The 23,699-nt window shown below is 38.7% G+C and overlaps 1 protein-coding gene across 8 annotated transcripts in view; it reads left to right on the forward strand.

The window, feature by feature from the left end:
* SH3D19 (SH3 domain containing 19) overlaps positions 1-23,699 on the forward strand; it is a 156,209-nt gene that overhangs the window by 129,348 nt on the left and 3,162 nt on the right. For 7 of the 8 annotated variants that reach the window (XM_031464811.2, XM_064490296.1, XM_064490466.1 and 4 more), the window contains 12 exons: positions 749-864; positions 5,022-5,083; positions 6,156-6,420; positions 9,267-9,335; positions 9,501-9,641; positions 13,140-13,212; positions 14,236-14,366; positions 16,271-16,326; positions 18,225-18,427; positions 18,869-18,921; positions 21,334-21,520; positions 21,935-22,032. In XM_031464811.2, coding sequence (XP_031320671.2) covers positions 749-864; positions 5,022-5,083; positions 6,156-6,420; positions 9,267-9,335; positions 9,501-9,641; positions 13,140-13,212; positions 14,236-14,366; positions 16,271-16,326; positions 18,225-18,427; positions 18,869-18,921; positions 21,334-21,520; positions 21,935-22,032 — 1,454 coding nt within the window. The remainder of the gene's footprint in view (positions 1-748; positions 865-5,021; positions 5,084-6,155; positions 6,421-9,266; positions 9,336-9,500; positions 9,642-13,139; positions 13,213-14,235; positions 14,367-16,270; positions 16,327-18,224; positions 18,428-18,868; positions 18,922-21,333; positions 21,521-21,934; positions 22,033-23,699) is intronic. The other variant, XM_064490337.1, reaches the window with a different exon arrangement.

The following is a 23,699-nucleotide window of genomic DNA, read 5'->3' on the forward strand; positions in this document are numbered from 1 at the left end:
TATTGGGATGGGAGGGGGTTGGAAACACCACCTGTTAGGAAGCAGCGTGCCTTATTACCATGAGCACAGGCTTTTAGGTTCAAACCCCTGATCTGACCATTACTAGCATTAAGACCTTGGCTAGATCATTTATTTTCTTGCCTTCAGTTTCTTCATCTGTAAAATGGGTAGGATGTTATCTAGCATAATGCTGTCCCAATAGGACTTTCTGCTAAGACGCAAATGTTTTATATCTGTGCTGTCCAGTATGGTAGCCACTAGCCACATGTAGCTACTGAGGGCTTGGAATGTGGCTAGTGCAACTAAGGAACTGAAACTTGAAGTTTATTTAACTTTAATTAATTAAGATTTAAGTTTAAATTGCCACATGTGGCTGCTAGCTTGTAGGCTGAACAGATCTAGCACTTAGACAGCTGTTGGTTGGAGAAATGTGTGTGAATGAAGTGCCTTAACTTAATGCCTGACACACAGAAGGTTCTCAACAAATGCTAGATGCTGTTGTAATTATTTAGCATTATTTTTACTCTCTATAAAACATTCAAAAAAATACTTGGTAAAGTTAACCATTGCCTACTAACCCATAATTTTCTGAGGGTTGCCAGGAGCTCTTTCTCATTTGTTTAGCTATCCATTCTTTGAATGGATCTTTTTGCAATAGCCATTTTCCTAAGGAATGAAGCTGCAATCGTTTCATCCTTTGAATTCCTTAAGACTAGAAGTTACTGAAGAATTACTGCTGTCTTTCTAGGTTTACATGAGGAGGATCCACAAAGCCCACCTCCTCTCCCTACTGAAAAGCCTATTGGAAACACTTACAGCACAGTGTCTGGAAAACTCAGTAATGTTGACAGAACCAGAAACTTGGTAAGTGGTCATTATAGATTATTTTAGGTTGAAGACTAAACTACTCACTAATTTTAAATATTTAGCTGATGTCTAAATTTTTTTACTATTGGTCAGATTTTTAAAAAAAAACCTTTATTATAAACCAATTGCTAAGCCCCATGTACTTATCCAATATTTTAAAAATCCCCATAGAATAAAAGAACTAAGCTAATTTATTGTATTTCATTATAAAACTATTTTTCCTATATCAGTATAAGGCATTATCTTTTAAATGCCACTAATAATGAGGAAGTTATTGAAAATCTCCAAAAATCTTTAATTTTTGTGGAAATAGATTTAGTTCAATTATCAGTATTTAAAATACCCAATTAGTGACATAATTTTAAGAGATTATCATAAGAATCTGTTCATCTGAAATTTAAGGGAGAATTATTTTCTAAATTTAAAAAAATAGTTCTGTATCATATACTTGTCAACAGACGGTAGTCAAAAAATTTTAAATATATGTACTTTAAAAAAGAAATTTCAACCTCAATATTATTTCCCCATACTTTTTGAAATTCCCATATGATTATCTTTAAGGTTTGTTTCAAAAGAAACCAGTTCTTAAAGTCTCTGAGCCAAATTTCCAGTTCAAATTTCATAATGGTTTTACATTGTGCATTAACTATGCTTATTATACATGCAAACCCATCTAATCATCTAGTGAAGAGAAATTTCTTTGAAGGAGACATTAAATTGAATTAGCCAATATCAAGTTAATGAGATTTTCCTTTAGGCTGAATTAAAATTTAGTGATCACTTGCATTTCAAAGTGCTTGGTAATAAATTTTTATCGAAACTGGGCCAAGAAAACGCAAAAGAGGATGATAGGGCTCCTACCATGCTATCATTGAATGGGAGAACCCCCAGATTTCCATGGAAAAGTTACTTGAGCAGGTTACTGGCTTCTACTCTGTAAAAGACAATGAGAGGATGATGCGTGGGCACATAGACCATCATTTACTCATGTAATGGCCTTTATAAACCATAAAGCTCTGTTAAAATATTATTACATTTGGTGTTAAGCAGTCCACAAAGCAACTCCAACATTTAAAAAAAGAAACAAGAAAAGGAAGTTAGAATAAACTAAACCATCTGGAGAGGTACTATATTCATAACTGTTTGTACCTCACATGAACAACACAAGGAAAATCCTGTCCTGCACTGTTTACAAAGGTAGGGTGGTCAAAGCATTCTGTGATGTCCTCTAATAAATACATACCATAATAGACACACTGGGTCTGAAGGAAGAAGAGATGAGAAACAGATCACAAAGTAAATGATTTGGCTGAAGTCACGCACATGGATTTCCAGGGCCAAAAAGTCAAATCTACGCCTGAGAAATTCCTTTTGTTTTGAGAGTTACAATTACGGAATGGATTTTAGACCAGAGGCCACAAAGGCTTTAGGTGTGGGAGAGGGTCTCCAGAAAGAATATTTCATGAGTATAATGACCCGTGAGAACAAGCATGGTCTTTGACAATCGTGTCTCCTGATGAGGCATAGGACAAAGCCTTCTTCTATGTCTCCAGCCTTGAGTGCCAGGGAACTTTCCATCACAGGACAAGTAGTTGCAAAATCTCATGTTCTTCAGTTAAATGGTGAGGATCTTCAGGGTGAGGAATGTTGGGAGCCACTGGAGCCATTCTGTCAGCAGGAGAAGACACTTCTGAGTGCCCTGCTGCCCACTGTGGAAACCCAAGGCTCCCAAAGCCTCCCCCAAGGAAGGCAGGAATGGAGCCAGGAGACGCAGCCCAGTAGGTGTAAGGAATCAAAGCCGTAGCACGGGAGCTGCTGAATCCAGGACATGAGAAGGGGTACCAATTCCTAGAGAAAGAAGAGAAGAAACATCTGCAGAGGTGCTTAGTGATTCCAACAGAAAAGAATGTGGTCTTGGAAGAAATATCTGTCGTTTGAAAATACAGCAAAAAAAAAAAAAAAAAAACCTGGAGAATTATTTTGAAATTAGACTATAAGAAACCATTTCAAAGAAGATGAACAAAATGATGGCACCTGCAGGGAAATACAAGCAGAAAAACCAACTTCACCAGGACCTACAATGCTTATCCAAACATATCAAAAGCCAAAGTTCAGGGATGTCACAGCTAGAGAAAAACTACAAAAAGCAGATACAGAGGAGCTTCATTCATGTGTGGAATGTTGAAGAGCAGGAAATCCCTAATCCATAATCTCCCAAAAGACTGTTGGCAGGACCCATGCACAGACCTGGACTTGAGCAAACACTGAGATCGTGGCTTCTGCAGGAACCGGTCCCCTGTCCTTAGTATTTGAAGTGTGTCCGATGCAGCAGTGCTTTTCAAAATGTGCCTAACATTCCTGGGGGATTTGAGTATACTGCCTTTGTTTTCTGATTTATTTTGTTCATTACAAACAAATGAGAAATTAAAAAGATATTTATGGTTTCCTATAAAAATAGAACCACCCAGAGAAAACTACAGCTGATACTTGGTACAAGATTAGGATTATGTGGTGTGTCTTTATACAAGTACACCACCTTTAACTTTCCATGTCAAATTTATACAAATGTATTTTTTTAAATTTGTCCTTAACTGTTAACATATGTAACAACTGTAATTTTGAGAAAAGCAATGAAATTTCCTGCCTATCTGCTAGAGTGCTTTTCTCTTTGTTTGTTTGTTTTCATTTTAAAGGTGGCCAAGGAAATAAATGAGTTTTTCAAGTATCATAGCCATATTTGTCAGGGGGGATGTAGGCAGCAGTGTATTTATAAGGCATGGAGGATAGTCTGGAATATTGCAGGGTTTATGAGCTGGTGACTTGCTTCACTACATTAACTGAACTCATTAGTGAAACCAAGTTTTAAGGGCAAGCTTAATTTGTTTTTTCAAATGGGATTATAAGACACTGAAACATATTTAAATGATCACAGTTATTAGCAATTAATCATTTGGTATTTAAGGAAAAGTTGTGAATATTCAGTACAAATTGAAAACCATAAAAGTGAGTTTTAACTCATTTATGAGAAGGAGGAAAACAGCCTGAATTAGCCCAGAGATTCCCAAGCTATAGTTAAACCTCCTTTATTAAAAAAAAAAAAAAAAAAAAAATGGCAGTGTAATTTTAAAGAGCTAGCATTTTTCTCCCTCAGGTGGTCTTGGAGAAATACTATTTCCTGGATGTCAGTGTTGGGGGCTTAGAAAATAGGGAAGGTGAAAAATAGACTCAATCAGAATTAGAATTTAGTGAGGGCTTTCCCCTAAAAAAAACAGCAGTTTTGGCTTTAAGATCCTTTAACTTCTCGATCAACAGAAGATGTGAAAATATTTCCACGTATTATACTCATTTCCCAATCCTTGGGCTGTTAACACGTTCAGAAAACCTCTTTAGGTTTGAATCTCTTCTCCTAGACAGACCTCCCTGTTGCTGTCCACACTTCCACCTTCCCTCATCTACTTTCAGACCAAAACGTTCCAGCCCTGCCTATCGTTTGTTTTTCACGCTGTCCCCCTTTACTCTTTCCCACATCCAACCCCTTCACTGCAGCAGAACAAGCTCTCTGCTTTTTCAGGCCTTTTCTCTTCCTCCTCACAGACCTTCCTTTCAGGCCACCCTGAAGCTTCTGTTACGTTCCCACCTCCTTCCAGTGCAGAACCCACCACACAATGTGTCAACCCTCCAGTCTGAGAGATCTGCCACTTCTAAGCAAAACACTCATCACCAACTCACTTGCTATGTATTTAAACTTAGGAGCGCTGCATATCGTAAGTGTTGTCATGGGATAAATAAATGACATTTTTTTTTAAAATTCCCTCCAGTGCCTGCTTAAATTGCTGCTGTGTGACCTGTCATGATTTAAACATCATCCTTGATTCATCAGAATATGCTGGACATGTAACCACGCAGAGCAGTTGGTTGGGCCGTGGCTATAGCAGCAGACCCCCAGCCTCCTCCTTGCTGGCTTCACTTGCATTATGACAGGGACAGTGTAGAGAGTTAATATTGCTTAAGAATAAAAAACTCTTTTAAGCTCCTTTCTGTGACTCAGCCACATTTCCACTTAGAGATCCAGCCAAAAAGTTGTCCATAATTCCTCTTGACAAGCTCTTGTTTCAAATTAACCTTAACTTAAAAGCATTCTCTCATACTTGCAGGAATCTGACCATGCTGGTCAATCAGGAGGTTCTGTGCGAGGACCCCCAAGGTTGCCACCGAGGTAAGTAAGTGTGGGAAAACTTACAAAAAGTCAGTTAGAGAAGAACTAATGACTCTGAGACTAGTCTGTCTTTTCTGTCACCAAAACTGAGTGCTGCTGGCCTTGGACTTTCTTTTAGAGATACACTAAACTCACAAATTCACCCAGGACACTTAGCCTACAGTCAGCTTCTGACAACAGGTTATATAAATCTCTGCTCCTTTTTTTCTTTTAAAAAAAACCCAACCCCCCAAAATCACAGAGAACAAACATAGATCTCTATTACTTTTTCTCAAACAAATTAACAAGATTCTTTTCCTAACCTAAAACAACTCCACTTCTGAAACACACACACACACACACACTCACACTCTCTCTCTCTCTCTCTTCCCCTGTTATCAGAAACCAGCCTATTGTTAAGCATTTTTCCAAAGGGAGACAGGCTTCATGCTCAGAAGTGACCAGCCCTCTTGAATTCCAGGGCTGTTTGGACAAAAAAACTGTGATGTTATCAGAAGATGTTAATTGTGTTGGAAATTATTTTTATCATTAGGATTAAAGGAAAAGCTTCCAAAGTAATAATTGTCCTATCTCATTTGCAGAACTAGCTTTATATTAGGCTAAATTAGAGTTTTAATGACGATTCTTATACGATGAATATTAGGGGAGTTTGATGTTCCTTTTCTAATCGTGTATATAAGACCACATCACAAATAGCTGATGTCTTATTATAAGCTTTTCATCTCAGACTTTGGTAGAAAGTGCTTAGTTTCCTGAAAGCCACGGTGTGTTTAAGAGCAGATGGGGCCTTAGAGAGCTCATGATAGTAAATGCTTGTTTGTCTTGAACTAATGAATCTCTAGTGCAAGATAAGCGGAAGCTGGAACATCGTGGCATTTCTTCTAATAATACAATGTTTAATGCAGCAGTCACTTACTCAAAAATAGCATAGCCTGCATGTTTCAGAAAATTACATTACGCTAGCAAAAAGCTCTTTGTGTTTGCATATGCTCATGTGTGTATGGACAAACAGGACAAAACAGAACTTTCTGTCACTTAAACACTGACTCACAGCTACCACATTGACTTTCAGACCCGCAAGTGGAAAAGTCATACCAGCTCGACAGCCTCCTCCCAAGGCGGCCCCTGAGAGACCACCTCCCCCAAAACTTCCTGCAACCAGGACATCAAGTAAAAAACTGCCTTTTAATCGGTCTTCTTCTGAGATGGATCTTCAGAAAAAACAAAGTAACTTGGCATCTGGACTCTCGAAAACCAAGAGTCAAGTCTTTAAAAATCAAGATCCGGTACTGCCCCCTCGCCCCAAACCAGGACACCCTCTCTACAGGAAATACATGGTAAATTTAGCTTTAAAAATATTTGTGGTCACGAAGTTTGTCCTAAACTGTATATAAGATTCATTATTCCTTAGAAAAAGATGATGAGACACATGTGGAGTTGCCCCTTCACACTAAGAGTGCTTTAGATAAGTAGGCCGTGATAAAACCTTGGTCTTTAAAGCAGGGTTTTCTTATTAGGAGAAATACAGGAAAAAGAAGCAGGGCAGGATGAAGATTGCAGAAACAGAAACTCTGAAAAACCCGACCCAGTAGATTATACCCATGGGAGTATCTCTGACAGATACTATATTTATATCTTGATATAGTTTGTACCTTATAGCTACCTTGCCCACAGAGCAAATTTCAAATAAAGTAGAAAGAAAATTCTTATTAAGGTCGATAGTTTTCCCCTCATTTTCCACTTTTGTAAACCCGATTATCGTGGTCCATTTAATAGTTACTAGTTAGTGCAGCCACTATGGAGACAGTGTGGAGGTCCCTTAAAAAACTAAAAATAGACTTACCATATGATCCAGCAATCCCACTCTTGGGCATATATCCAGAGAAAACTCTAATTCAAAAAGATATATGCACACCAGTGTTCGTAAGAGCACTGTTTTCAGTAACCAAAACATGGAAGCAACCTAAATGTCCATCAACAGATGAATGGATAAGGGAGATGTAGTTTATGTATATAATAGAATATTACTCAGTTGTAAAAAAAGAATGAAATAATGCCATCTGCAGCAACATGGATGGACCTAGAGATTATCATATTAACTGAAGTAAGTCAGACAGAGAAAGACAAATATCATATGATATCACTTATATGTGGAATCTAAAAAAATGATACAAATGAGCTTATTTACAAGACAGAAATAGACTCACAGATATAGAAAACAAACTTATTACCAAAGGGGACAGGGGGATGGAGGGATGAATTAAGAGTTTAGGAATAACATATGCACACTACTATATATAAAGTAAACAACAAGGACCTACTGTATAGCTCAGGGAACTATACTCAATATCTTGTAATAACCTATAATGGAAAAGAATCTGAAAATGAATATGTATATGTATAGTTGAATCATTTTGCTGTACACCTGAAACTAACATGACATTTTAAATCAGCTATACTTCAAGTTTTTAAAAAGGTGGGGAAAAAAAGTTACAAGTTAGAAGTTTTCTTCAGTAACTGAGATAGTTGAGATATTAATTTTGTTCTCTTTGAATGTTTTTCTCATCGTATGTCCTTAAGCCTTTGTCTTTGTTTCCCGCACTTGAAAACAGTTGATGCGCTCTCTCTGCTCTGGTCCGGTTAACCTGATGAATTCTAGAACAAAAACAATGAAAGCAGGAGTGTATGCACTTTTCAAACACTTGTACAACAGTATAGCTCTTAACAAGAACAGCAATGAGTGATTTCATATTGTTCTACATTTCCATCATTGAGCTGGAAATTGTTTTCATTTTAAGCTCTTTAGAATTTTTTCTTACTCTTCCTAAGCGAAGGGTATAGGCAGATAAGAATGAGGTAATATATTCAGATATATTCATTTTCATTTAAACTGATGAAATTTTAATTGCTAAAACCCAGGGGTGTTCTTAGGGATAAGTTACTTAAAAATTACAAATAAATAAAAGTGGTAGCTGATATGTTGAGTACTTACTAGCCAGGCATTGTTTGAAGCACTTTATACATATTAAATAACTCTTTATTCCTCACACCATCCCTGTGAGGTAGATATTATTATTATCTCTACTATACAAATGAAGAAAATAGGACTCAGAGAGGTTGAGTAACCTGTCCAGGGTCACAAAGCCAGTAGCGACGGAGCCAAGATTTGAACATAGATTAACTGTCTCTGAACCAATGCTCTTAACCATTAAGCCATACTTTGAAAATAGTGTCACTAATTACAAAGTCTGTAATAGCCAATTGCTTTGGCTACTCCGTATTAAAAGCCCCACTCAGGGTAACTGGGTTTTGCTTATAAGTCTTAGAATAGCTGTATAATGTCAATAAAGCATTTGAATAACTCAAAGAAATTAATAAATTCAAAATATTAATGTGTCTCTTTACAAAACAATTCCTTAAATCTCTCATTTTTCCTGTGGCAGCCGTACCATTCCATTGCTAACAGGAATCTGGATTCATTAGACGCCCTGGTACTCTGACAGAGATGCAGAGAGGCAGCGGCACCCTCACACTCTGCATCTTTGCTCCTGAGTGACCGAAGGGCCCAGGCAGCCTCCCTTTCCTCGTTGCAGTGAGCTTGTGTGACCGCATCTCCTGGGTGTGTCTTTCATATTATTCAGGCCCTCTGACCTGCACTCATCAGCCAGCAGTTACCGAGGCAGGGAACGGAGTGCAGTACAGATATAAAAGCCATTCTAAGATCAGCCAGGGCTGAGTGTACCGGAAAGTGACTGCGATCAGGCAGTGGAATGGGTTTAAGTAGCCGCTTGTGTCAGAGAATCCAGGTGAGAGTCAAGGCAAATGGAAGCAGCTAGTCGAGCACTTCAGAGAAGCCATCAGTCCCCTATCAACCAATCCTGAATTAAAGGCTGTAAGGTCAGGCGCTGAGTATTTGCCTCGGTGGACCTTGTCCTATGGAATAGAACTTCCTAGTTGTGGTTATTAAAGGGCACTTGAGGCCGCGTTCAGCAGCTGTGGTCCTGTGGGCCAAGTCCACACCCCAGGACTCTGCGTGAGAAACGGCAGGCCCCGCTGGGTCCAGAGCTCGGGGAAGCCAAGTGAAGAGCATCAGTGCTGGAGAAGTTACAGATCCCCAGATGATCAGCCACTTAGGAGGAGGTGATCTGATTGTGAATAACCCTTTCATTGGTTTATGTTTAAGCTGTCGGTGCCTCATGGAATTGCCAAGGAAGACATTGTCCCGCAAAACCCCGGAGAACTTTCTTGTAAGGTAAGGTACAGCTCTTTCTTTATTGACTAATGTAAAAAATCGCTGGCCTCTGTTACTGTTTTATACAGTATTAAATGCTTTAGGCTCCAAAGATTAAAATGGGGAAAAAGTAATAATGTTTTATTAAATAATAATTGCTTCAGAGAGTGATATTGTACCTTGCAGCGTGGGGACGTACTTGTGATACTGAAGCAGGCGGAAAATAATTACTTGGAATGCCAAAAGGGAGAAGACACTGGCAGAGTTCACCTGTCTCAGATGAAGATTATCACCCCACTTGACGAACATCTTAGAAGCAGACCAAACGTGAGGAATTAATATTGTACTGCCCTCCTATCACACATGGCAGCACATTTCACAGAACTATTAATTATATCTCATCCTCGGGTTTTTATTAGCACGTTTATTTTAACCAGAGTAAGAATTACGGTAGCGTTTTATTCCATTTTAAGAATGAATTACTTCTAAGAGATTTGCCACAGCCATACTAATCACCGTGATGCAGAGTGACTGCCGTGTGCTCTGCCTTCATCCTGTCGTGCTGACTTGTAGCAACCAGAACACTCGGTCATTAATTTTCAACTGCAAGAGCTATTTATTTTTGAAATAATGTAAACATGTTTACCAAAGCACCGAAGATTAGTTTTCTAGCAGAATGGATAATTATTTTAAAGGGGGCCCTATAAATGCTGTCTGACTTTAAAAAAAAAAAAAAACCTTTAAGATTTAAGCTTAGTATAAACCTCGTTTATCTGATCATAGCTCATAAAATAATGAAATGAAATGTTCCAACAACATGAAGTCACAATTTAGGCCTAGCAAATTTGCGGAGCCAGGGAAAATACAATGATTATTGAAGGTCATTTGTCCATCAAGAAAGGTGCCATTGGACAATTTATAGAGGTATATTTTTAAAAGAGCTTCTTAAAGTATCTGGTTAAATTTTCACTATATGTTATATAATGTAGAAAACGTGAAAAATGAGACTCATCAGTCATTTAAACCGAGTAAACTATTTGGTTTGTCATTCATCCTAGTTTTCATAATCTAGTCCAATTCTTTCTTCTTAGCAGGCCATTTATCATTTGAGGTTTGCTGAGAAACTAAAAATTTGTATTTTGGAGGGCAGAGAAGTTGTGTGTGTGAAGGTAGTCACGGCTGGGACCCTGAAAATTCTGACTCCAGGCCCACAGGGAAGCTCTCCTATTGCTCATTTTCTCTTTGTTTGGATACAGCATTATCCATCTGTCACCTCTGTCCTTCCTCTCCCGGAACACACTTCCTTCCTTGATGAAAAATAGAAGGTGAAAAAATTGCAAGTTTTTCTTTCATAGAACCCCACAGCTTTGTCAGCTTGAAACATTACCTTCCTCGTTCCTGTGCCGTACCTTGCAGAGAGTGGTCTCAGATGGCCAGCTACTGGTGACCCTGCCCTGCAGCCTCTCCTGGGCTCCGGGTCACAGCTCACATTACATTGTTTGGAAAAATAAAACTTAGCTATTTGAAAGCCTAGTTTTAAGGTAAATGTTTCTAAAGACGTGTTATTCTTTCCCCTTCCTGAGTAAACAGAAGGTACTGGACATTGTCAGTTGAGACAGAGCTGTGAGCCCTGGAGGAGGTGGGACACTGTCCACCCCTGCATGGGTTCCAGCACACACTCGGGTTTCCGGTCCCCTCCCACCTCCTGAGGCCATTATTTAACCTCTGTAATCTTCATTTTGTAAATGTGTGAAATGGGTATGATAATTCCTCACAGAGTCATTTATAGAATTGATTTATTGTTATGATTCCACATATATAGAAGTCCAGAAAATGTAAATCCAGACAGGAGATTAGTGGTTGCCTCGAGCTGGGGGGGAGGATGGGGAGTGAGGAGTGACTGCGAATGCCTGGGAGGCTTCTCCAGGGAGTGAGAAAAATGTTCTGAAGTTAGGTTCTGGTGATGGTCACACAACTCTGTGAACACACTAAAAGTGTGTATGCTATAAATGGGCAAATTTATGGCATGTGGCTCACATCTCAAAGATGCTTAAAAAATTAAATGAGCTAATTAATTAATGCATATACGGTGTTGAACACATGAGTAGGGCACAGTGGGTGAACAGTGGATATTAGCTATTCCTATTACAAATTTGTATTAGCCATTATAATCACAGTAGAAGGAGCTTTAAAATATGTTAGATTTTCCTACCAGATACCCACCCTAACAGCATGGTCTGCGTGGTACCTGCCAACCCTGTTTACCTGTGCCTCCCGTCCTTCCTTCATCTGCCGGGCCAAGGTGAAGAGCAGCCTTTCCAGGGACATCCATGCCCTGAAGGCAGAGAGGGGACACTAACTGGGAGGCACAGGTTACTGTCCCACCTCTTCTACCTTGTCAGGATCTTGGTCCATCTGGAGGTTCACGTTTGAGTTTGGTGTGAGGTAGGCCTCTGACTTCGTTTTTTTCCAGACGGAAAGCCCTCTAGGCTAGCTCCATTTATTGACCAGTCATTCCTTTTTCCACAGATGTAAACCAGGAAAAAATGAAAACCACAAAGACACACATAATAAATTGTGTAAATAATCATTTTTAAAACTTCTCCAGGCTTAAAATCCCTCACAGTTCCTTCCACGGTCCCTGATATTCCCATCATGCTTATTTATTTAGGGAAGAGCACTGAGCAGCCTCTAAGAAAATGTTCAGCGTTGCTCTGGTAAGCTGATGTGGCAAGCTGCTGTATCACCGTCACCGACTTGAGAGAGTGCAGCACGTGTCCACAGGTGCATTCTGGTGATTCAGAAAAGAGTCCAGCAAGGGTGCTGCAGGGTGGAAGGAGAGAGAGTGGACCGCGATCCAGTGCTGCCTGACTGGCCGAGCACATCACGGCCAGGACAGGGATGATCCCTAAGGAGTCACTGAAGGAGGGAAGGGACCATAGGGGGCATAAAAATCTGCCTGCATTTATTCCGCAGGTTTGCAGTGTTGGAGAGTTTTCAGTTCTAATTCCAAATAATATCCTTCAGTCAGATTTGATGATGATGATGTGAATAAGCCTGTCTCTTCATATAAAGAAACTAATACCAACTGCTTGTCAGTAGGAAACGGTCACTCTTCACCTTTACCTTCCCCTCTGGCCAATCTAAGCAGTTGGTTAGATGGGTAGAGAATATTGAATTCTCTTTGCTAATTTACTTGGAATTACTGTTGAATAAACCATGCAGATTAAATAGAAAATCCAGGCCAGGCATAAGAGGTAGCATTGGCTTTCAAATTAGAGACAGCATTCAGTTAAGTGGTAATAAATGAAATGGATTTTAGTTTTTGTGAGTTATCCTTTTGTGGAAGTCATTAGCTCTTTTCATTACAAAAGTCAGGAGCATCAGTTGCAGAACTTTCTTCTTTTCCCATCTTAATGATGACACAACTTTTAAGACTCTGTTTTAAGGTTTAGTCCTGATCACAGTTTATGGAAAGAGCGACCATTGAAACGTGAAGAGGTCAGAAACCACTACTTCGGGGTAGAATAGATACTGTTTTTGTTTTTGTTTTTTAAAGGTGATTTCCTTTTGTTTTCTCTTTAGTTAAAAAAAATGCTGGGGATATTATAACAGAGTGTTATTTCTGTCCTCCTCTGGCAAGGACACATGCCTTTTCAACTTGGTAATGATTCCCTTGTTTGGCTCAGTTGTGTGGTTTGCATCTTGTGCTCACAATGTAATTGTGTCAGGAGGAGTCTAATGAGGGGGAAAAATGGTCTCGGAGTGATAATAAACCCGGCGTCCATCCGCACACTCCATTCACTGCGCTGTTTTCCCCCTAAGGATCCAAGCCCCGCTCAGAAGCCTGTTGACAGTGGTGCCCCTCATGCTGTCGTTCTTCATGATTTTCCAGCAGGTAAGGACATAAATAATAAAGTGGTAGAACCACATGGTTCACAATCAGGCGTCCTCCCTGGGTTAACCTCTCAAAGACATCGTTCATTTTCGGTGCCAGCGTAGCCCTGGACTGGAGAGGTCATCTTATCCTCACCCAAGGGGCGCCTTGTACGCAGCCATCCGGGAAGGGTCACCTCTACCCAGCCATTTCAGGAAGCTTGGCTGCATACCCTTGCCTTTGAAACTGCCTGTGAGAGAGAGAGAGGAGAAGAGGGTGTCTCCCTTACAAATGAACAAATAGCAAATTGCCTACTATTTGCAAATTCTTTAACTCTTTCAAAACAAGGGGTACCAAATAACAGTTGTAATGAAATTAATTCTAATTGAATAAGTGAAGTTCTTTTCTCCTAAGAGTTGTAAAACCTACACATAAAGATCAACTATTACTTAAGAAATGAAAATATACATTTTTATAATCAGTTTTTAAATACCTTTTATATCCAAGGCAACAAATAAAATAAATTCCTAATTTATTTATAATCTTTTTTTTAATCTACTTGGTGGACTGATTTTTATCTCAGTGTGAGTAAATTTATTTTCTAAAGAGCTGTATGACTCCCTTAGTTAATATTTTGAGATTGAAATGATTTTTAAGCATGGTTGAGAATAGTATGAATATTATACCATGTCTATAATGCTCCCTCATTGTTAAAATACGTTTTAAGCAGAAGGTTTATATTGGCACAGTAGGAATCGCTGGCAAGCACAGTGTTTCGTGTGTACGTTTTTTTAACCATTTCCTATCAGTCAATGCATGGTAAATATATCTAATTTGATCTTAAAAGGGAAAGCTCATAGCAACAATATCCACCCCCAGAAAAAGGATATATTTTTAAAGTCAATTTGATTAGTATAATCTGTTCTCAGAATCAACAGAACATACTGCCTCGGTGGACAGAACTAAATGCTATTTTGTGCTCTGCTTTAATCAGATCTGCAACCAGGGTAATTCATCACACATAATTATAATTCTATGTTACAGAGCAAGTTGATGATTTGAACCTCACATCTGGAGAAATTGTTTATCTTCTGGAAAAAATAGATACAGATTGGTACAGAGGGAAATGTAGAAACCAGACAGGTGTATTTCCTGCCAACTACGTCAAAGTAATTGTAAGTAGGTTGTGCTTGTTTAAATTGGTCATATATTCAGTGGGTTCCATGTAATTAACAGTTTGGAAAAAAAGTAACCAGAAGCCTAGCTTCTTGGGTTCTGGCTCTTTCTCTTCCATTAATTCATTTGGTAGTTGGAAAATTCAAAAATAAAGATTTGTTCAACTAGATAATGGTTAATTGTGATTATATTATGGGGTATTGGTACTTGATGCTTAGGTGTTATCTGAAATCCCAAGGTGAAAAACTACTACAGGTCAACTGGTGAATGAACTATTCCTGGAGGGTTTGATAAGCACTTGAGGATATATGTTAATTCACTGAAACATTCAGTGGGCAAGAATTAAATGATTCTGGATTGTCCTGAAGGAATGTTCTCTGAGGTTATGGTACCACTTCTCCTTTTCTTTGGAGTACGTTTCATTTTTGGTTTCTTTCATCCTTTTCACCCCCATTTTTCTCTACCTTTAAAAAAAAAAGTAGATTTGGGAATACTAAAGTACTTTCATTGGAGGTAGTAGTCCACTAATGGTTTTTCACATAATAATTTCAAATCTCATTGGGAAAAATTATATTAAAGTGTCAGAATTTTGTACACCCTCATGTCGTTCATGGCCTACTTGTGAAAGCAGGCCCTGCTGGTGGCAGGCAGAGCCCTGAGTACTGAGCCTGGGTGTGTGAAACATGGGGCTGAAGTCAGGCTGCCATTCAAACATTTATATCAATAGGAAGAGTGTGTCTCAAGCCCTGATGTGACTTACTGATACTGGAAAGTATCAATAAAGCTAGCTTACGTCATTGAGAACTAACGACTTATTTGGGGGAAAAAGGCAAATGATTTTCCATGACATCAGAAACTTAGAAAACAAATATAACAGAAAACCTGTATTTTTCTCAAATATAGATGAGTTTGAGTCTCTAGAACAAAATGTGGGTCTTAAAAATTGTCTGGTGCATATATATATATATATATATATATATATATACCCTGATTCTTTGGAGAAATCCAACCACATTCTCTAAATTAATATTAAGAATAATGTTAGTTTTTGCTCTCTTCCTCATTTTTTCTTCTGCCCAATGTAGCAGTACTTTAAAAAAGCACAATTACCACACTGAAATCAATCACACTGAATTTGCCACATTATTGGTATAAGTGTTATTTCTAAGCTTACAAGTTTAAAAAATTGTTTTAAAACTTCGAACTTTTGGAATCCATCAAGAAGGGCACTGATTTATTTAATGTAAACCTCCAAGCCTTAAGTAGTTTTTGGACTTAGTGCGTTACAGTCAAATATTTCATCACAGCCCAGCTCTACTGAGCCCTGGAAATGAAGTGTTGTATAAAAAATGCTTGTCACTTACTAGATGCTCACTGAGTACTAATTCCTTTCTTCCTTCCCAACTCACACCGAAGGGAAAAAACCATGTACCAGAATTATGAAAATGAAGAGAATTCACAAGTTGGACTAAGTATTTTATTCTGGGGTCATGAAAATATTGCAGAACTCTATTAGCACGATGAATAGGTGTCTAGGTGGTGCTCAAATGCCTGATGTCTACTTTCTAACCTAAGTCCTCCTCACTGGAAGTTCTCGATATAGGGGGAGGGGACAGAGAACACTCAGTCAGGGGTAGAAAGATTTTAATGTGCTTATTCCAGCACATAAGAAAGGGATTGACTGACTATTCAAAGAAGGCTACCTCACAAGTTATGCATTTTTTTTTCAAAACCCAAAATCTGGCTTTTTTACCTTTTTAGCACCTATGGTAGGTACATTTATCTCTTTAATACCTTGCTAAAATGGCTAACTTCAGTCATGCGTTTCCTATTACTTAGCTTTAAATTTATCTTACTAAAAACTAAAATAATACAATTGTTCCCTTGATTTTGTCTTCACTAGGTTGATGTTCCAGGAGGAAATGGGAAAAGGGAATCAATTTCATCTCATTGTGTTAAGTAAGTTTTACTTGTGTTCTTTTGTACAAAACACAAAGGTTGTGAGCATTTATACCATAAAGAATTAACAAGCTTAGGGGGAGGGTACAGCTCAGAGGTAGAGTGTGTGCTTAGCATGCACAAGGTCCTGGGTTCTATCCCCTGGATCTCCATTAAATAGATAGATAGATAGATAGATAGATAGATAGATAGATAGGTAGATAGATAAACCTAATTACTTCCCCCCCAAAAAAATCTTAAAAAAGAAGAATTAACAAGCTTAAACACTTCAGATATATGATCATTCAGATTCTCAGTGTGTCTTTTTAATTATGAGGAAAACTGCTTGTTTAAAAATTCTGATGAGACTGCAGTGTGCTGACAGAAGCTGACATGAGCAGTCTCCACATCAGCATCGGGCACATGGACAGCCCCAGTCTCCCCTGATGCTTCCCACAGCTGGCCTCGGCTTGAGCAGAGGGGTTTCGTCGTCCTATTGGCCCTCTGGGGATTGTCTACCAACAGATTTCTAAAAGGTTCAGATATTTTTGTCATAGGATATATTTAAACCTAATAGAAATATGTACCCTACAAAAACTGCTCGGCACTTTGCATTGTTTTGTTTTTGAGAGGAACCAGAAGACAGTAAAGGAGGAGTTAAGTTGGAGGAGCCTTCCTTTATGTTTAAAGACCTTTCTGTGAATTTATGTACCCTTTTATGCACCATTGTAACTCCTTTGTGATTTAAAACATTGCCACAGTGCAACTTTATATTCCAGTTAAATGAGCAAATTAATAGAATTCAGTACCTGCTGAAGACTGTAAACCTGTCTTTGAATAGGTCAGACAGAAGAAGATCTGCTCCCTGGGGACTTTAGAAAATAAATGCAAAGGTTATCACAAATAAGAAAACTTCTGATGCCACAATAGTTGAATTCTATTTCAGGTTCTATTTTTCTCCTATTTTTAAGCAGTGTTTACTGTGTCAGCGGGTTGAATTTAAAGTGGGCTTTCATGGCCGATGGTCCATTGATTTGACTTAAATCAGACTTTGACTGGAGCCAGTACCAAGCTTTTCCCTTCAGGCAGTTGCATCTCCTTAGCCTGTTGCTGTTGAAACTTCCCTTCTGAAGCCTCAAATCAAAGGTTTCATATTCAGTCATGTCTTCTAGGGACACAATTTCATCTGTTTTTTTACATTCTTTTCAGTCAAAACTGCAGATCATTTAAGGATTGTTCCAATTTTCACAAATGAAGCCTTTTTAAAGGAGATAGAAAAAAATCATTTTTAAAACGACAGTGTTAGGTATGAGAGCAAATGTTGTACAATAATATGCCGAGCTTCTGCTTTCTTCGAACCTCCTAGTTGTGAAGGAGGTTCTCTAATCTGTATACACAGCTCACTGACTCAGCATCTGGTGAGCACGGACCCTGCCCAGCTGGTGCCCGTTGCATCCTGCCCGGGAAGCTTGATGTCTTGCCCTGAGTCTCTCGGGGTTAGCACACGTAAGCTCAGAGCTTCTGTGACTGAGAGGGTTCAGACTCGGCCCTGGATTACTGTGGCCCAAGGATACCGAGACATGGAGACTGGGGAAATTCTGGAATGAAGAAAAGGTGACCAGAGGCGTGGCAGCGTAGACCAACCACCCCGCTGCTTATCTGGGGTTCTGTACTTGTGACCTTGTGACCTTGGCTTTAGCCTTTCTGAGTGAATAGGTTCATAAAAAGTCCTAAAAAGTAAGGACTCTAATTTATAAATGTAACTTACTCTTTTTCATGGAAGATTTTAAATTATGCCTGGTATACCTTGTTGCACAGTAAACACACAATATTCATTGAAAGGCTGAATAAGGGTTGTAAGGCATTTTGAAAGTCAGTACTCTCTAGTTTAACCCACAAATGGGATCTTCTTTCTTCAGGGGCCCAAGATGTGTTGCTCGATTTGAATATATTGGCGACCAGAAGGACGAGTTAAGTTTCTCAGAGGGAGACGTTATTATTCTTAAGGAATATGTGAATGAAGAGTGGGCGAGAGGAGAACTTCGAGACAGAAGTGGGATCTTCCCCCTTAACTTTGTGGAGCTCGTTGAGGGTCACCCCGCCTCTAGTGCACATGTTTTAAGTGAGTACAGGCAACACGGCTATCCTAATTCAAATAAACTAAATAAGAGGCTAATACTTAAACTGCATAATAACCCAGACTGCCATCTTTTTTTAAGATAGAAGGAAAAATGACTTTGAGATGGTAATTGTCATTACTGGGGCAGTCTCTCAGAGAGCTGGTTTTGGTATTTTGGGTAATTACAGTAGCTTCACATCAGAAATGGCAGACAAAGAATCATCGAAATGGCTTGTAGAGTGTAACTTATGCGTATCCTCCTTCACTTTACAGTAAAGGAAGCAAACCCAGGAGGGTAGTGCTTGGCAAAGTTACATAACCAGATCATGGAGAGACTGATCTGGAGTCCCAGACTTTTCACACTCCCCGTACAGTTTCCTTTAATACTATATGGTCTTTACATCTGAAGTTTTCACCTTTTTTTTTTTTTTTTTTTTAACATAGGCACAAAGGTACCACCGAAGACCAAAAAAGAAGATTCTGGTGCAAATTCTCAGGTAGGCTGCTTGAATAGATAAGTACACTGAAAGCCAGGTTTCATCTCTGGGAGGACTATTAAAATCATAATTATCATAAGAAAATGTTATGTATCATTTTTTAATTCATGTAGCAAATGTTAGAAATAAATAGATGAGTAATACCTTTATTGCACATGGAACTCATTCAAATGATTTAGAAAGACATGCAAACCCCAATAAAAAACCAAGGAAAGAGGCATGATTGGAATATCCATAAAAGAGATAATAGTATCTTATAGATACTCACAGAAGTGGCTGATATGAAAAAGTTTGTAACCTTACAGTAATCAAAGAAATGCCTTGTAAAGCAACAATGAAATGCCATCTAACATATTCAGTTAGCAGAGATTCAACACAGCTCTACTCTAAACAAGTAAATATAAGTATGTGAATATTTAAAAAGAGACAAAGTGCAGATTATTGTTACAATTATTTTGATTTCTCACCCTAAGAAAAGGATGAAACATGAGACAAGATTTCAGTCACAAAGATGGTCTTAGTGGTGTTATTATAATAGGAAAAAATTGGAAATAACCTAAATATGACCATTATTGGGAGAATGTTCTGAGGCTGCGAAAAGCTAGATTTATAAAGTGAATCTCATGTGAGGAAAACATAGTATGGGGAAATTGAATATATAGCATAAAAAGACTAGAAGGAAACAGCTGAAGTTGTTAACATTCAGTTGCCCTTAGGTGGTAAGATTATAAGTGGGTGGCGTTTTTCTCACTCTTCCTACATTTCCAGATTTGCCAAATGTTTAGGAACATTTTATTTTTTTTAATAATGGGAGAGAGAGAAAAGTGGATTAAAATGCTCACACTGTATACATGACTTCAGAAGAACATGATTTAAACTGAATAGGAATGTGGGTGACTTCCATTGTTTTTTGTGACATGTTTAAAAGAATGAGCCTGATGAGGTCATTGTTTGTCAAAATGTCACTGGTAATTGGGCCGAGTGCCTCTCAATTCTTTCATCTCCACCCACTGATAAAGTCAAGCAGGAAAGAAAGTGGCTACAGTTCTCTAAAAGGAAATGTTCATGTGGTTGCCTGTTTTTCCTGGGACTGATAAGTACTGTTCTTCAGGTTGGCTGCTCAGGTGCAGGAGCAAGAGGGGGTTGGGGTTTTTGCTTGCTTGGTTTTTCTTGTTTCTTAAGCCCTCGGTTGTTGAGAACTTAAGTCGTACCAGGCACTGTGCTAAGCATCCTACACATATTACCTCATTTGAGCAACCACAGCCCCCCTAAGATGAAGCTGAGGCTCCGAGCAGAGAAGCTTCTTGCCTAGTGTCAGCTGGAAGGTGGCAGAGTTTGGCCCGCAGCACAGGCCCGTCAGGCCCCAAGCCTTTGCTCTGAGCATTATCCTCTTCTCCCTGCTTGAGCTTCTTGAATGTAGGGCTCTCATCCAACTTGACAGAGACACTTCTTCACAGGACAGAACCTTCTTCTGATGTGTTTGCAGTAAGGGCATTCTTGTTGGAGCATTCCATCATACTGGCCCACCGTATGGGGGTGGCTACCCCTCAGAGTTAACTGTGCCCCGACAGATTAAGTGTGACTTTACGAAGTCCTATGCTATGGAATCTGATAGCCTCTGAGTCTGGGAATTAACAGACTGCCCATTCTGATTCTCCCTAGTTTAGGTAAAGAAGAGCTTCACTGAAAATTACATACTTTGCCAGAATTTTTTCGTAGCGTCATAAACAGTATACATAAATATTGTAAGCATTTACCTAATTTTTTAATGTAACTAATGTCATAGATCATAATTAGGAAAAATCTTTACTTAAGCACTGTGTATTCCTTAAATTAAGCAGAAAAGTCACAAATTTAATCACATCTGTCATTTAGAATTATATCTTAAGAAAAAAGTTATTGGAAACTTTTATTTCTGGAACTTGATAGTGACATGAAGGATTGAGTGATTTAAAGAGGACTTCAGGCTTTGAAATCTTATAACCTCTTAGCTTTTTCCCATCACTTTTTAAGCTTTGTAGAAATTAATTTCAAATAAAATTTTAAATTTCTTAACACACTTCTTTTTTTTCTTTTACTGTTTGAATGATCTTCAGTCATACTTTATTTTATTTTAATTATTTTTTTAAATTGCAGTATAGTCAGTTATAATGTTGTGTCAGTCTCTGCTGTACAGCACAATGTCCCACTCATGCATATACATACATATATTCGTTTTCATATTCTTTTTCATTAAAGATTACAAGACATTGAACATAGTTCCCTATGCTATACAGAATAAATTTGTTTTTTTATCTATTTTTATCTATAGTAGTTAGTATTTGCAAGTTTCAAACTCCCAGATTTATCCCTTACCACCCCTTTTCCCCCAGTAACCACAAGATTTCTTAACACACTTCTGATTTGTAACAGGAGAACAGTCTCTCTGGAGAATGGTGCGAAGCTCTTCACAGTTTTACGGCAGAGACCAGTGATGACTTATCCTTCAGGAGGGGAGACCGGATTCTGATCCTGGAGCGCGTGGACCCTGACTGGTACAAGGGAAGGCTGCGTGACAGGGAGGGCATCTTCCCTGCCGTCTTCGTGCGGCCCTGCCCAGGTATGACGGCTGCAGGGAGGGCTCCTGCGCTCTAAGGGGAGCCCGAGACTTTGAAATGATGTAGATTTCTTTTCCCTCGGGCCAGGCTCAATTTATGTTGTTTGCCTACATTTGAAAGTTGATTTATAAAGTTATGCAGACTTTCTTCATATACTTTGTTGAAGTTATGGGGAAAAAGAGATTAAAAAATGCCTTCACTTGATAATGACTAATTTTGTCTTGTAAATATATTTTGTATAATTTTTTTCCTGCTAAGAGAACATCCGTCATTTTTTTTTTTTTGGCCAGTTAAATCAATCCAAAGTTGACTGAAAATATTATGTCCTGGGAATAACAAAGGGGTTTCTTAAAATGTCTGATTTGTGTTTAGGTCCAATGTCTTTCTATATATTTGAATTTTTGGTGTCTTCACAGCTGATGCAAAAAGTACGGCTGCTTTAGCACCAAAGGGGAGGAAAGCCAAGGCCTTGTATGATTTCCATGGGGAGAATGAAGACGAGCTCTCCTTCAAGGTCAGAGTGTGTATCTTGTTGTAACTGCATTAAGCAGCTCTACGTTTTGGAATGTCTTCCACTAAAGGGTGAACGTTTGGGTGGAGTATTGATCATTAGCCAAGAATGAACAGATCTCAGACTCTCATTCTAAAGGATGAGATTAGCGAAAGTGAATAGGATAAATGTAAATTATCAGCAAGGCATTTAGGTACTCAAAGAAAACCTTATTGATAGCCCCACAGTGGCCTAATGGGTCCTTATTCCTCGGCCTTGTAACATGCTATCCCACTAATGCTGGAGTTTTCAGTGGTCACCCTAGTAAAGGATGATTCTCTTCATGGCCTTTGCAGCCTGCCACTGTCATGTCTGAAGTCACTGGAGAAATCAGGTGGCACCCACTACATTCAGCTGGCCTCTGCAGCAGTGCCTCATAAGACACTGAAGTCCTGTCCACAAAGACACCGACTAGACTTCAGGGAAATGATCTCAAAAGGTTAAAGTACTTTGCAAAGGTTTTTTAGAAGCCTAAAATTTCATCTTACGTCGTGGAGGAAGTGCCTTTTTTTTTTAAAGTAAAAATAGAATAGTTCCATGATTCTGTTTCCATAGTCTGCAGTTAGACCGTGGTCAGGGGAAAGCATTCAGGGTAGTTGTTTGGGACTGTGCCAGAGGAAGGGAAGGAGGGAGGGTTCGGTAAGTCACTCCTGTCCGAAGAGCCTGTGTCAGACAGCAGGCAGTTCTCCATCACTGGAGGTACTGAGAGGCAGGGACACCATAGAAGGAATTAACCTATCGAGGAGTAACTGGACAAGATGAGACTTAAGACAGTGGGTACCCAGACAGGGTTTTCACCTGTCTACAACAAAATGAGGAAAACAGTGGCACTGGGTATGTGCAGGCCTTAGGGGAGCTATGGAGAAGGGGAAGCATGCCAGCATATGTCGGTATAAGGTTTGCTAACTTCTGTCTTGTGATGAGTTTTCCTTTCTTAGAATTTCTTCTATCTTTTTCATATTAAAATATCATTCCTATTATAAAATATTGTTAGAAAATGGTAGGTATTTCTTGTACAAAATTATAATTGGTAACCCTGTATCAGTTTCTTTCTTTCTTTTTTTTTAATTTCTTGGTCCATAAAAATCCAAATGTTTGGAAACTGTTGCCCTAGTCCTTTTTAATCATAAGAGTCAGTCAAAATTCATTCCTTTTATCTTTACATGAAATGTTACCATAAGTGAACACTGTGGATTCAGACTTTTTGGATATTATTTTGGCCTTCATTCAGGTTACGTCAATAAAAATAACAGAGTTCACAGTATCTTACAGAAAATAGGTTGTCCTCATTTTACAAATGACTAACTGCAAGCAAGATAGTTCTAGAATTTTTTGGTTAAAGGATTCTGTAGTGCTTTCAATGTTGGTGAACATTAATATTTTACTAAATATATGCAGAATATTAGCTGATAAAACATTTTTTAGATTGTCCTATCCCTCAGAAGACTGACATGGTCTGTACGTGTGGTCCAGACCTAAGGAAAATCATCTTAGTCAACGCTTATGTTACAATTTAGGAATTGGAAAGAACTTATTTATGACAGAAACTTTGCATGCCAAAATTTTTACAGATTTTAGCAGAGTAAAGTAAATTAATGACATTTGATAGTCAGCGTATTCCCTTTCCATTT

Source organism: Camelus dromedarius, chromosome 1 (assembly GCF_036321535.1).
Source record: "Camelus dromedarius isolate mCamDro1 chromosome 1, mCamDro1.pat, whole genome shotgun sequence".
Lineage (NCBI taxonomy): Eukaryota > Metazoa > Chordata > Mammalia > Artiodactyla > Camelidae > Camelus > Camelus dromedarius.